Here is a 12,524-nt window from a genome sequence, read left to right on the forward strand (position 1 = left end):
ATTTTTAAATACTGTTAGCAAAACTATCTGGAACTTTGAAGATTCTAAACAGAAACAGTTTTTTTTTCCTGAAAGGAGCACAAATTCAAGCCTCCTGTAAAGAAAGCCATAGTAAATGCAGATGAAATGCCTACTTAAATGGAAACCCATCCTGGAGATACTATTTCCTTATCCAATATATTTTGTATGTCATATGTATATGCATGTTTATATATGCGTTTGAAGCCACACACCAAGACAGGACCCAAGAAATAGTAACTTAAAAACTACCATATTTTTTGCACTAAGACACACTCCCCCCCCCCCCAAAAAAGTGGAAAATGTCTGTGCATCTCATAAAGCAAATATTGTGGCGGGGGAAGAGGGTTGGTATCACCACCGCCATTCGCCACCACTGGGGAACACTGGAGCCTTCGCTGCCAATTGGCGGTTGGATCGGCCTCCCAGAATACCACCAATCAGTTGTTTGAGGTGGCTCAACACCACTGGTCAACTGAGCTGAACTGCCACCACAACAGTGGACTACTGGAGCCTTCACTACCAAGCAGCTGATTGATCGGCCTCCCGCTGCCACCAATCACTGGCCGCTGCTCGCCATTCCTGTCTTTGCCATTTGTTGCTGCTGAATGGCAGTGGTGGCCGTAAGTGGCAGCAGCAATCAGTGGCGATTGGCGGCGGCAGGAGGCCGATCCAACTGCCAATCAGCTGCTCAGTAGCAAAGACTCTAATGTTTCCTGCTAGCAGCAGCTCAGCTCTGTTGACCGGTGGTGGGTGCAACGGAGTGGAGCCCTGACAAGCCACGTACTGGGGCTGTGATAACATGCTGAAGCTGACTAGGACACTAGCCAGATGAATACTGGATGGATGCTGGGAGGCAGAGCCAGATTTTTTTCTTCTTCTTTTCCTCCTCTAAAGCTAATGTGCATCTTATGGTCCAGTGCCTCTTATAGTGCAAAAAACACAGGGAAAAATTAATTCCCTGTAAAATAAGAAAACCCATTTAGTGAACTGATTCTTCTCTGGGTGCATATTCTCTCCTATACACAGATCACACTCACATGAAAACATGTGCATGTATGCACGCATTCAAAGAGTCTTCTCTCCTTCCAGCCGAAACAATAAAAAGAAAGGGAAAATGGCTGGGAGTAGGCTAGCACTTAATTTGGGTTTGCTTATTTTTAGCCGAGTGTTTTAGTTGTAGTCTTTGCAAAGACTTCATTTGTCTGTCAGAATACACAAGAATCCCATTATATCCTAGCTGTAAATGATAGCTAAATCTTAAATTATGATTTTATGCACTCAAAAAGAAAGAAAAAATTTGCTTTAAAGCAAACTAGGTTTAGTGTGAACAAGCAGCCTGGATATGCCTCTCCAACTCTTTTCTACCTTGTGCTTCAAAATTAGTTTATATTGTATTGTTAGCCAAGATAACAATGCAGACCAGAAGAATATGATTTTTTTAAAAAGTAGAGCAATGGATACCTGTATGCCATTTCATTTCCTTAAAGACCATAATTACAATTTCCACAGTAAATCTCTCAGTAAAGAAAAAGAAAATACATTTTACCTCAAATTGAGTATTTCTGCAATGGAGAACATTTTTTGTTCCCTTTTTAACATGTCTGACATGGGCTGAAAAAGAAAAAATAAATATATTCATTCACTGCTCTGCCCCTTCACATCGTGAACCTACTGTACTGTCATTACAATTGTTCACTTCTACTCATTCATAGGACTCTATGTATTAGCCTTTTAGTTCATTTCCTTCCTAAATCATAATAGAAACGACTGGTAGAAACTCAGAAGTAACAAATTAACTTACCTGAGAAATTTGTCTCACATGATGCACATAGGCCCCATCGGGGAAGGGCAGAAAAAAGGAACAGCTCATGTTTGATTTGTTTCCTGGAGCCAGTGAGGAGCACTTTTTATCAAAAATATCCAAATCCTGAAAAAACATAGTGAACTGTGACTTACTATAGAATCAAACAGTATTCAGACACCTCCACTACAAGGAATCTTGAAATTTGTAAGACAAAAAATTGGACTAGAAGGCCCAATCACTGATTTTTATTCTTTCTGAATAAATCAGCAAAAGTCCAACAATAAATTTTAGTTTCTTTTAGTCTTACCGTGCACTGAGGTAGAATGAGCTGGTACAAATGGTCAACATGTAGAAATGGGAACCAGTGCAGAGAGTTCTTCAGAAACAGTAACAATACCTGAAGAATAATTTGAGAAGTTCAGAACAAAAGAAACCCAAATTTTACCATAAGAGTGTTGGTGGTGATATAAGCCAAAGTATGCTGTTTGGCAAGATTAAGTTCTAGAGTTCCTAGCTTGCGTAGAACAGCATGTACAGTCTTGGGGGTAAAACTGGGCTTGTGTTATAGCAGCCAAATTGTGCCAAAACTGATTGGGACTATCTTTACTATTTGTAGGGAATGCTGTATGGACACAACAAAGGCAACTAAAACACCTTTTGTGAAACTATGACAAGCAGCAAAGGACAATGTCCATGGGTCCATTTAAGGACAACCACAATATATGACTTAAAACAGATAATTTAAAAAATGATAAAGAAGGTAAACTATTATACATTTCCGGAACTAAGAGCAAGAGGAGATTAATAGATCTGACTGAAGATAGTCTGATCTTGAGCTAATTAATAAGTATAAAAGAAAAAGCATGAATTGATGTCATTCAGTTTGTTCTGGATCTCATGAACTGATGATAACTACACATTACACAATTATGATTATGGAAGAACAATAGTAATGCAACATTCTCAATGAATGCAATCATGTGCCATTTCTCCACTTTGCTTTACCCTTACTTTCTGCTGGGCTTTGCTGGTGTCTTCAAAATCAATAATCTTGAGCTCCTCCTGTTCTTCACTTTCTTCAAGACTGTGGCATAGCTTAGGTTTGCCTATCCATAAAACTGTGGCCTGAAAGCAGAGTTGCATTGTCTGCCCATTTTCAGACATGCTTTCTGAACTATGGAGGTAGTTGCGCCATGCAAGTCCTTCCTTTTGAATCAGCAAAAACAGACGAGATACACAGGTGATCTTTTCAGTACTGTTCCTGAAATGTTCTGGTTCCCTGGTATTTGGTTCTTCTATTTCCTCTCCTTTCCTTTTAGCTTTCCTTACTGAGGGTCTCAGATCAGTTGTTGAACTTCCACAGTCTTTAACATCACAGGTTGTCTGTTGATAGATAGGATGACCTTTTTTGGCTCTCTTTTCAGGAATATGAAGAACTTTCACATCTTCAAAATAAAACTGTGCATAAAGTCTGAAAAGAGAAGAGCAGAAAGGTGCAGCTCTAGAGATGTTATAGGGAGAAAGAAACACAAACTGCAGAATTAGGACACTGATTATAATGATTTTTCTCGAATGGACAAAGTGTTTCCTATAATGGGTCACTCCTCCATTTTCATTCTCAGTTCTACTGTAAAGCACCTGCAATGTGTTGGCCCTTCAAGGTAGACCAGACTAGAAAACCAGAGTTATGAATCTAATACTACTTTCATTAAAAAGTTAGAGAAACAGAATGGGTGGAAGTTCGTCAGATGGAGATCTGGTTGAAAATGGAACTTTGGTGTTAAGAGATACATTCATAAGATGCAATGTCACATTACTACACCAAACTCCAAACATAGAGAATAACTGGTATGGAACTTTTATTTTAATCAAGAGAAAATCAGAATAAAGGAAAATATTCAAAATTCTAAACATGAGTCATAGTACATTTTCATATTAGACTTCTTCATACTTCTAAAATAATATTTTACATTTGGCTTTTTCATCTGCATCTTTGACTTGTTCTATGAGTCTGCTGTTCTTAAACTTTGTAAGTTTAAACAAATGGATACTTGCCTTTTCTTTTTCTTTATATGATTGGCTGTAATTGGCTGTTGTGAAGAAGAAAAGTCATTTTGAGGAAATTGCTCTGTAATAAGCTGAAAAATATTCACCTGGAGGAGGCACCCTATAGTTGAAAAAAATGAAATCAGTTAATAAGCAAAGTTGACCACTATACAAAACATAGCAGAGAAAGCAGAAGAAACAATTTCTCCTCAAGACCCACCTTAACAAAAGGGATATAGGACATGATCAGGTTTACCCCAAGGGAGGGGTCAAATGCATCATTCGTCATGAGTTCCTTCATGCCCACAAGAGATCTAAGCCCAGTCCACGTTGAATTCCTCCTACTCTTATATCCTCTAATTTCCCTTAGCCATCTGGATCTCCGGATTTGTTTGGCACTTAATAGGTGCCTCTGACCAATTCTAGCTTTAGGTATAATGAGATACTAAGCTTCAATTCCTTATTTTTCTCTGATTACACCTGAAACTAGAATTGATCATAGGCACCTTTGCTAAGGTAAAAAAGAAGAAAAATAGTTTGTTCCTCGCAAATAATGAATAATTTACTTATGACTTTTCTTGCTATTTCTTTAATACACACTATTATAAGCTCTGCAAGTCAGACATCTGTTTTCTAAAGGACAGAATGGTATAAAGGATGAGTATAAAGATTCTCATTTAAAATAAATGATGAGTTGGAGGATAGAAGAGTCATCATCCATATTAGAAAGGATGAACACTTCACTGAACTTCAGATCCAAACAGTCAAGGGTTATTTATCAAATTTATATTCCAACTTTCTCAAGATAATGCGCAGCACTTCCTTTCTCTAATATTTTCCTTACTTCTCTATCGCTATGATAGATGTGGCTGAAAAATACATCCTATTTCAGGAACAACTTGCACCTAAACTAGCAAATGTATTGTGTCACAAGTGTTTCAAATTTGTTCAAATTTATTTAAAACATCACTTTATGTATTTATTTCTGAACTACACTGTTTAAAGATATTGAAGCCAATTAAAATATTTCTGACCATTTTAAGGAAAAAATCTTAAACGATCTTATTTTTAATAAATGTTAAATTTCCCCATACTTTTAATAGGCTATTTATAATTGAATGGGATTTTTATGCCATAGAAACAATTCTACGTATGTCACACCAGAAATATTTATGCTGAGAGTCCTGCTCCTTTCATTGTAGCCCAATCATATGGTGATACAATACAATCTGTATTTCAGATCATACAGCTAGCTTGATAGTATAATTTAACATAACCAGTATATTCTGCCAGTAGGTTTCCAAGCGGAACTCAAGATGCTGGTTGTTACCTTTAAAGTCCTTCATGGCATAGGGCATGATTATCTGAAGAAATGCCTACCTCCTATTATTTCTGCCTATCCAGAGTTAATGTGGGTATGATCTATTGGTGGACCTTTTGTATTTTTCTACTTTGTGTGATTCTAATTTTTCTACTGTGTCTCATTCTAATTGTTTTAGTCAGGACTATGTTTCAATAGTTTTAAATGTTTTACATTTTGTGGATTTTCTAAGCCACAATAGTTGTTTTTTTTTGAAGTGGGTGGTAATATCAAATCAAATAAATTAAATTAAATGTATCTTTCAGAATTGAGTTTGATCCTAGGATTTTAATTTCAGCACATAAAGTTGATTATTTATCTTTGTCACTCATCAATATCCCAATATTAGTTAGAATAATTTCAAATAAATAATTAAAACTTTTGTAGGAACCTCCTTTTACTACCAAAATTCTTTCTAACCAAGATAGGCTTGACTTTCTCCATCTTAAAATATCAGCTGTTATATTTTTCCAGATTGGCAAAGATTTTTGAATACATATTTTATTCTATTTCAGTAAATTTCCAAGTACTTCACTGGTTTAATATTAACATTAAACATTAACATTACTGTTTTAGATGTTTTTGCTCTTCAAATAGGTTAATTTCATCATCTGATTCTTATCCTGATATTGAACTACACTGTTGTATATAATTCACCACTGATTCTAAAGGGGGAAGATTTTTAGATCCTTCATCATCAGCATTTATCTTTAATTTATGCTATTGTTAGCTAATGCCAATAAAAGGAAAGGAGAAAAAGGCCAGTGTTGTCATGTCCCTAGTGTAGCAATAGCAGTAAGACTTATATACCGCTTCCCAGTGCTTTACAGCCCTCTCTAAGCGGTTTAGAGTCCCCAACAATCCAAGATTTTATCCATCTTGGAAAGATTGAAGTCTGAATCAACCTTGAGCCTGTTTTAGATTTGAACTGTCAAACTGCAGGAACACAGCAGCAGAAGTAGCCTGCAGTACTGCACTCTAGCCACTGCACCACCATGGCTCATTGTAATAGGTTTGGGATTGTTTCTGGCTAGTGAGCATATGTATTAGAAGCATCTTTTGTTTTGATTAGAGAAAACAAGCCAACTTCATCAGAATAAAATATTCATTTTGTACTATTGGAGAATATCTTTCCTTGAAATGCTGGATTTAAGGAAATATCAGCAATGCTTCATATCAACAATGTGATACAGAATTTTAGCATTTGTAGTAAAACAAGTGCTATACTGAGTTAACTGTTAGGGCCATTTGTGCTCTGCATCTTGTTTTTGGATTCAGCCAGAAATGAAAAGTGCAGAGTGGTCTCCCACAACCCTGAAGTTCAGCAATGATTTGAAACTTCTCTTCTACACATGCTGTTGGTGCAATTGCCCAAATAACTTCCTCTGTATCTCTTTCCATCAGTGTTTAGAAGCAGCTACTTTCACTTCCATATAAGCATGCTGTGCAAATAGCACACTGCTTGCAGAAGAACTATTTTCACTCTGCTGATGGTTGGGCATCAAAATTAAAAAGCTGGTAAATTTTTTATGTATATACACCATGAGAGACTTTCAACTGTCAAGTAAAATTTATCTTTAAAAAGTCTTTAAATAAAATCTCAGGCTTGTATAGGTCCCTAGATCACAAGAGAACTCTCTTTTTCTCTAAAATCATCTCAAAATAAAAAGAGAATACTTTCATTTTATTTATGGAAGAGCTAGTTAAAATTGTTTCCTTTAAACAATTGTCTACACTTCTGCAAACTTGTATTTCCTCAAGTCTTCTGATACTTTCCTCTTTTCCAGCTACATAAACATATCACTCAAATAACTAAATAGGAATAAAAAAAATAAGATTGTCAGCTAAAATTGCATGGACCACCACAGGGGTCCCCAACCCCCCGCTCATGAACTGCAGCATGCCAGCAACTGGATTGTGCAAACAAGAGAAGCTCCATCCATGGCATGGAGGCAGCCCACAAAACCCCACCCCCTCCAGTCCATGGAGAAACCTTTCTCTCTGGAACCGGTCCCTGGAGCTCAAAAGGTTGGGGCCGTTGGACTACCAGACAGTCAACTTGATGGGAAGATTCATTTTCTATAGCAATAGTGCAGCATTTCTTTCAAAATTCTGTTATTTGTAACCAATGATGGATACTATCTTTAATTTGTACAAGAACTGTACAAAGTAGAGTTTCTACTCTAATATTCTGTAGAATCTCAAAATATAGTTGCTATTAATATTAAGTGGCCATTATTTTATATTTCCCACGAATTATAGATAAAAGTGAAATAAATACTGAACATACCTATTAGTGATGTGTCAGTGAGTGGTCTACAATCCTTGTGGAATATTATACAAGGAAGACTATTACTTCTGTCACGTAATTGGAGGGAACCATTATTGGAATATTCCAGCACTCCAAGCAACAGCTATCCTCCCACCCCAAAAATAAAAGGTGATTATTAGCCATTAAGAGGAAAAGAACAAAATTATTCACTAATTATGTTACATGCTTATAATACTCTTTTGCCTATTTTCTATGAGTATCTGAATAATGACACTTTTTACAGTACCAGAGAACTAGTGTCAGATCTGCCATCTTCAGCTTGATGCTTCATTGGCATTCTGCCATCAGTCATTGGAGGGGGAGGGGGAAGAGAAATATGCAATTGCCATGTGAGGTGATCAAAAGGGAGAGTGGATGACAGACTTGACAGAAACCACGAGTGGTGAGTACCATCTTGTTCCAGGCTTCAAGGACATAGAGCCTGAGAAAAGAATGTGAATTGCACCAAACATCCAAGTGGTTCCCAAAACACCTATGGGCACACCATTGGTGAAAGATGAATTGGTCAAGGAAGAAGGGCTGGGAAGAAGGGGAAAATTTTGCAATCTTTTGTGCAGGAACTTTAGTTCTAGCCTGCTTTGTTTGCAACCACTGATCCTTAGTAAAAGACCCTATCACTTCAATCAAATGGAATGTCAGTTGGCCTTACCTGAACTGCATGTCTCAAAGGTCCTGTGGGATGAGTCACTGATGGGTATTCTCACATCCAATCTGCCCAGACAGAGGTTAAATTTGAGGCCACTCCGCTCTACTTCCTCTTCCTGGCTCTCCAGTTTAATCAAAGATCAACGTCCCAAAGAAGAACCAGTGAAGGAAGGGTATAGGAAAGACAACAGCAACACACACACAGTCCCGGACTGACCAAAAACCAATAACCTGGCTCAGGACCCTAGGCGCTAGCTAGCGCACTACATGGGTGGGAAGTGACTTATCCCACAGGTCCTTTGAGTTCAGATAAGACCAACTGACAGTCTCCAAAGTGACCTGTGGGAGGAGTCATTGATGGGACATACCTAAACTAGATGTTCATGGGAGGAAATCATTGATTCCCTCCCATAGACATTGAATCATTCCCTGAGCCCCCCGACTGTCCAGCACTCCCTGCAGTACCCTCCTACCAAAGGATGCCTCCGCAGAAGCATCCAGCCGGTAATGCCTGATGAAAGGTGAGGGTGAAGCCCTCCAGATATCCTCTATGGGAGCCTGGGTAGACCAGGCTGCAGATGTGGCTGCACTCCTGGTGAAGTGTGCAGTGATGTCAGCCGGGCATCGGAAGCCTGCACGCCTCATATGCCCTAGAGATGGCTAGCCAATCCATCTGCCAATGGTGGCAGGTGTCACCTTTGCCCCTTGATAGAGGGCTGGAAGGAGACGAAGAGTGCCTCCGATCTCCTGAAGGCAGAGGTGCGTTTCAGGTAGATACACAGTGCCCTTCTCACGTCCAGGCGACGCCAGGACCGTTCCCTTTCCCTGGAAGGCTCCAGACAGAAGTCCGGAAGCACCATCTCCTAAGCCCTATGTAAAGGAGAATTAACCTTGGGCAGGAAAGAAGGGTCAAGCCTGAGAACGACCCTGTTGTTGTAAAAAGTGCACACATCCACCCTCGATGACAATGCATTGATCTCGGATACACACCTGGCAGAGTTAATCACCACCAGAACACCACCTTGAGGGTCGGGAACTGAAGGCTCACCTCCCTCAGAGGCTCTAAAGGGGCCTCAGTCAGTGCCTGGAGCACCATGGGAAGGTCCCATGTGGGAAACCGGTGAACCACAGGGGGCTGGAGATTAGCTACCCCTCTGAGGAACCTCTTTGACCGGATGCTGAGACAGGGATCGAGAGCCCCCTCCCTCGAGGACTGTAGCTAAGGCCGAGACCTGCCTCCTGATGGTATTGTGGGCTAGACCCTTCTCCAGGCCATCCTGGAGAAATTCCAGCACCTGGTGCTGAAGTCAACCAGAATCACCTCTGCCCTCTCTAACACTAACTTCCTCAGAACCCCTGAAAGGAGGGGAAGAGGGGGAAAGGCGTAAAGGAGGCCCATTGGCAATCTGCAATGCAAGGCATCGACGTCCACTGCCCCTTGAGCTAGGAACCATGAAATCAAGTTAGAGACCTGGGCGTTCTACAGGGTGGTGAAGAGGTCCAACAAATTTGCTTGAAAATGCTGGGATGTAGCTGCAACTCCCTATGGTCCACCGTTTCCCTGCTGAGCCAATCTGCCTGCTGGTTTTCCACCCCGGAAATATGTTATGCTCGAATCGACAGAAGATTCCTTTCTGCCCAGTTTCCCAGCCTCACTGCTTCGTCTCACAGCAACGAGTGAGTGCCCCCTTGTTTGTTTACATGGGCATTGGCAGCAACATTGCCTGTCAGGACCTTTGACCTTTAACTGTCCCCTTGAAGTGGAGGAGTACCAGGTGTACTGCTCTGAGCTCCAGCCAGTTGATGTTCTTTTATAGATCTGAGGGCGTCCACCGGCCTTGAACTAACTGGGCTTCTAGGTGTGCCCCCCAACTGAAAAGACTTGCGTCCATCCTCAGGACCAACTTGTCTGGTTCCCTGAAGAGGGAACCCTTGGCCAGAGCTGGGGACATCCATCAACGGAAATGATAGAAACACCTGAGGTGGCATGAGAATCTTGAAGAGGCCGTCGCTTGTCCCGTCCCTCTAGTGTGGTAGCAGCAACCACTGCAGTTCCCTGGCATGCAGGCATGCCCATGGCACTATCTCAATGCACAAAATGAACTTGCCCAGAAGCCGAAAGAGAAGAACTACGGGAACAGAACGTGCCTTGCGAATTTCTTTAATCAATCCCACTATACTGTCTCTGCGCTCCTATGATAGAAACACCTCACACTCCACAGTATCGATAATGATCCCTAAATGCTGGAGTCTAGTGGTGGGAACCAGGTGACTTTTCTTGAAGTTGATCAAGAACCCCAGGGTCTACAAGGTGTTAATTGTGCGACCCAGATTTCCCTTAGCCTGATCTGCAGTCGTGGCTTGCACCAGAATGTCATCAAAGTAGCACTGCAACTGGACTGGACTGGAACGGAGGTGACCCACTACCACAGCCAGAACCTTGGTGAAGGTCCTGAGGGCTGATGCCAAACCAAAGGGGAGGGCCCTGTATTGATAGTGGACCCCCCTGTATGAAAACCTGAGGAACTTGCGGTGATCTGGGACAATTATGATATGGAGGTATGCCTCTGTGAGGTCAATGGATGCCATGAAATCCTCCTGCCTAATCCCCTCCAGGATGGATTTGAGGGATGCCATTTTGAATTTATGATAGAACAGTCTAGAATATAACAGCTTTAGGTCCAGGATTGCAACCCCCCTGAACTTTAGGAACAACAAACAGGTTTGAATAAAACCCCAATTCCTTCTCTCCCTCAAGAACCAGCTCCATCACTTGGATGTCCAGCAGATGCCATATGGCCTTGCTGTTTAACTAAGCACCGATTCTCGCGTTCCGGCCACGTGCGTTCCTCAAAGTGGCCGCTGATCGATGCTCTTCCAAAATGGCAACCGCTGACCATGCAACCCGATGCCAGAGCGAGCTGCAACTAGCTCACTCCTCCACAAGTCTCCGATCACTCTAGCGACTCCCCCCCCCCGATGGAAGATGGGAGTCGCAGCCCTCAGCATCCCATAGAGCACGGCTTGGAGCCCCCTCCTGCAACTGTAAACAGCTTCGAGGGCTTCCTCAGCAGCAGCGAGACCAGCTCATGCACAGGGAAATGACCATTGGCTTACCTCAAGGGTCTTATTCTGCACGCTGCGAGGAGAGTCCAAGCGTGGGTTAAATTCTGTCTGACTGCCCTGGACTGAATTGAAAGATCTTTAGCCACGCCTCCTCTTCCGGTTCTTCAGATTTTTCGATGAAGGCGTGGACCTGTAACACTGTTCAAATGTGGTTCCATTGAGGCTGATCTTAGTTCAAGTCAAGATAGATTGTAAAGTCAAGTCCGGTAATAAAGTCACAATCCACATCACGGAAGCTGTGTGAGAGAGAGAGAGACCCTAGGGCGGGGTTGGACTCTCTTTGCAGCATACAGAAAAGGACCCTTCAGGTAACCCAATGGTCATTTCCCTGTATGCTGCTTGGAGAGTCCACGCATGGGACATACCCAAGCTAAATGTCGCTAGGACGGGACGAACCTGATTCAATGGTCTCCCCAGCAGAATGAATACCCTGAAGAACTCGTCTCCCAAAGGCTGCTTCCACTGATGCAAACTTGTCCAATTTGTAAGCACGGACAAACTGGGATGGTGAAACCCAAATCTGCAGTTCTTTTCTCTTCTATGAGCGCTTGTGTCGCCTAGGCTCCTGTGGACACGGTGCTCCTTGTAGAGTGGGCTGTGATACGTCGTGGTACTTGTTTAGACGGGAGCTGATAGGCAAGGGTGATGCAAGCACGCAACCATCAGCCGATGGTGGTGGAGGTGACTTTGTGCCCCATGGTAGCAGGTTGAAAGGAAATGAAAAGTGATTCCGATCGCCTGAATGCTGCGGCGCGCTTGATATATTTGCAAATGGTTTGACGTACATCCAGCTTGTGCCATCAGCGTTCTGTAGGATGCCATGGGTGTGGACAAAAGTCCGGAAGGATGACTTCCTTGCTCTGATGAAACCAAGATTTGACCTTCGGAGGAAAAGAAGGATCCAAGCGAAGAATGAGCCTGTCTGGATGTATGACGCACAAGTCCTCCCTGACTGACAAGGCCACCATCTCCGAAATCCTATGTGCAGAGGTGATTGCGGTCAGGAATACTGCCTTGAAGGGTAGGTGCTTCAGATCACAGGTACGAATTGGCTCAAAAGGAGCCTCACCTGAAGAATCAGCCATGAGGCTGGAGATCCGCTCCTGAGATAGATAGATGTTCTAACCCCACCTTGTTCGTTCAGAAACGAAAGCCAAACAAAGCTTGCAAAGGAATGTTTTTATCAGTCC

The 12,524-nt window shown here is 41.9% G+C and overlaps 1 protein-coding gene across 3 annotated transcripts in view; it reads right to left on the reverse strand.

Moving 5' to 3' along the window:
- Positions 1 to 12,524, reverse strand: part of LOC148045545 (CST complex subunit CTC1-like) — a 36,268-nt gene that overhangs the window by 5,779 nt on the left and 17,965 nt on the right. For all 3 annotated transcript variants that reach the window (XR_015696783.1, XM_087716519.1, XM_087716518.1), the window contains exons 10-15: positions 7,522 to 7,645; positions 3,881 to 3,992; positions 2,837 to 3,296; positions 2,133 to 2,222; positions 1,823 to 1,948; positions 1,568 to 1,632 (exon numbers count right to left, since the gene is read on the reverse strand). Coding sequence is in view for 2 of the 3 variants with exons in the window: in XM_087716519.1 (XP_087572645.1) it covers positions 1,568 to 1,632; positions 1,823 to 1,948; positions 2,133 to 2,222; positions 2,837 to 3,296; positions 3,881 to 3,992; positions 7,522 to 7,645 (977 nt within the window). In the remaining variant the exon portion in view is untranslated. The remainder of the gene's footprint in view (positions 1 to 1,567; positions 1,633 to 1,822; positions 1,949 to 2,132; positions 2,223 to 2,836; positions 3,297 to 3,880; positions 3,993 to 7,521; positions 7,646 to 12,524) is intronic.

Source organism: Thamnophis sirtalis, unplaced genomic scaffold (genome assembly GCF_051295495.1).
Source record: "Thamnophis sirtalis isolate CommonGarterSnake01/CBP01778 unplaced genomic scaffold, rThaSir2_p1.2 scaffold_5, whole genome shotgun sequence".
Lineage (NCBI taxonomy): Eukaryota > Metazoa > Chordata > Lepidosauria > Squamata > Natricidae > Thamnophis > Thamnophis sirtalis.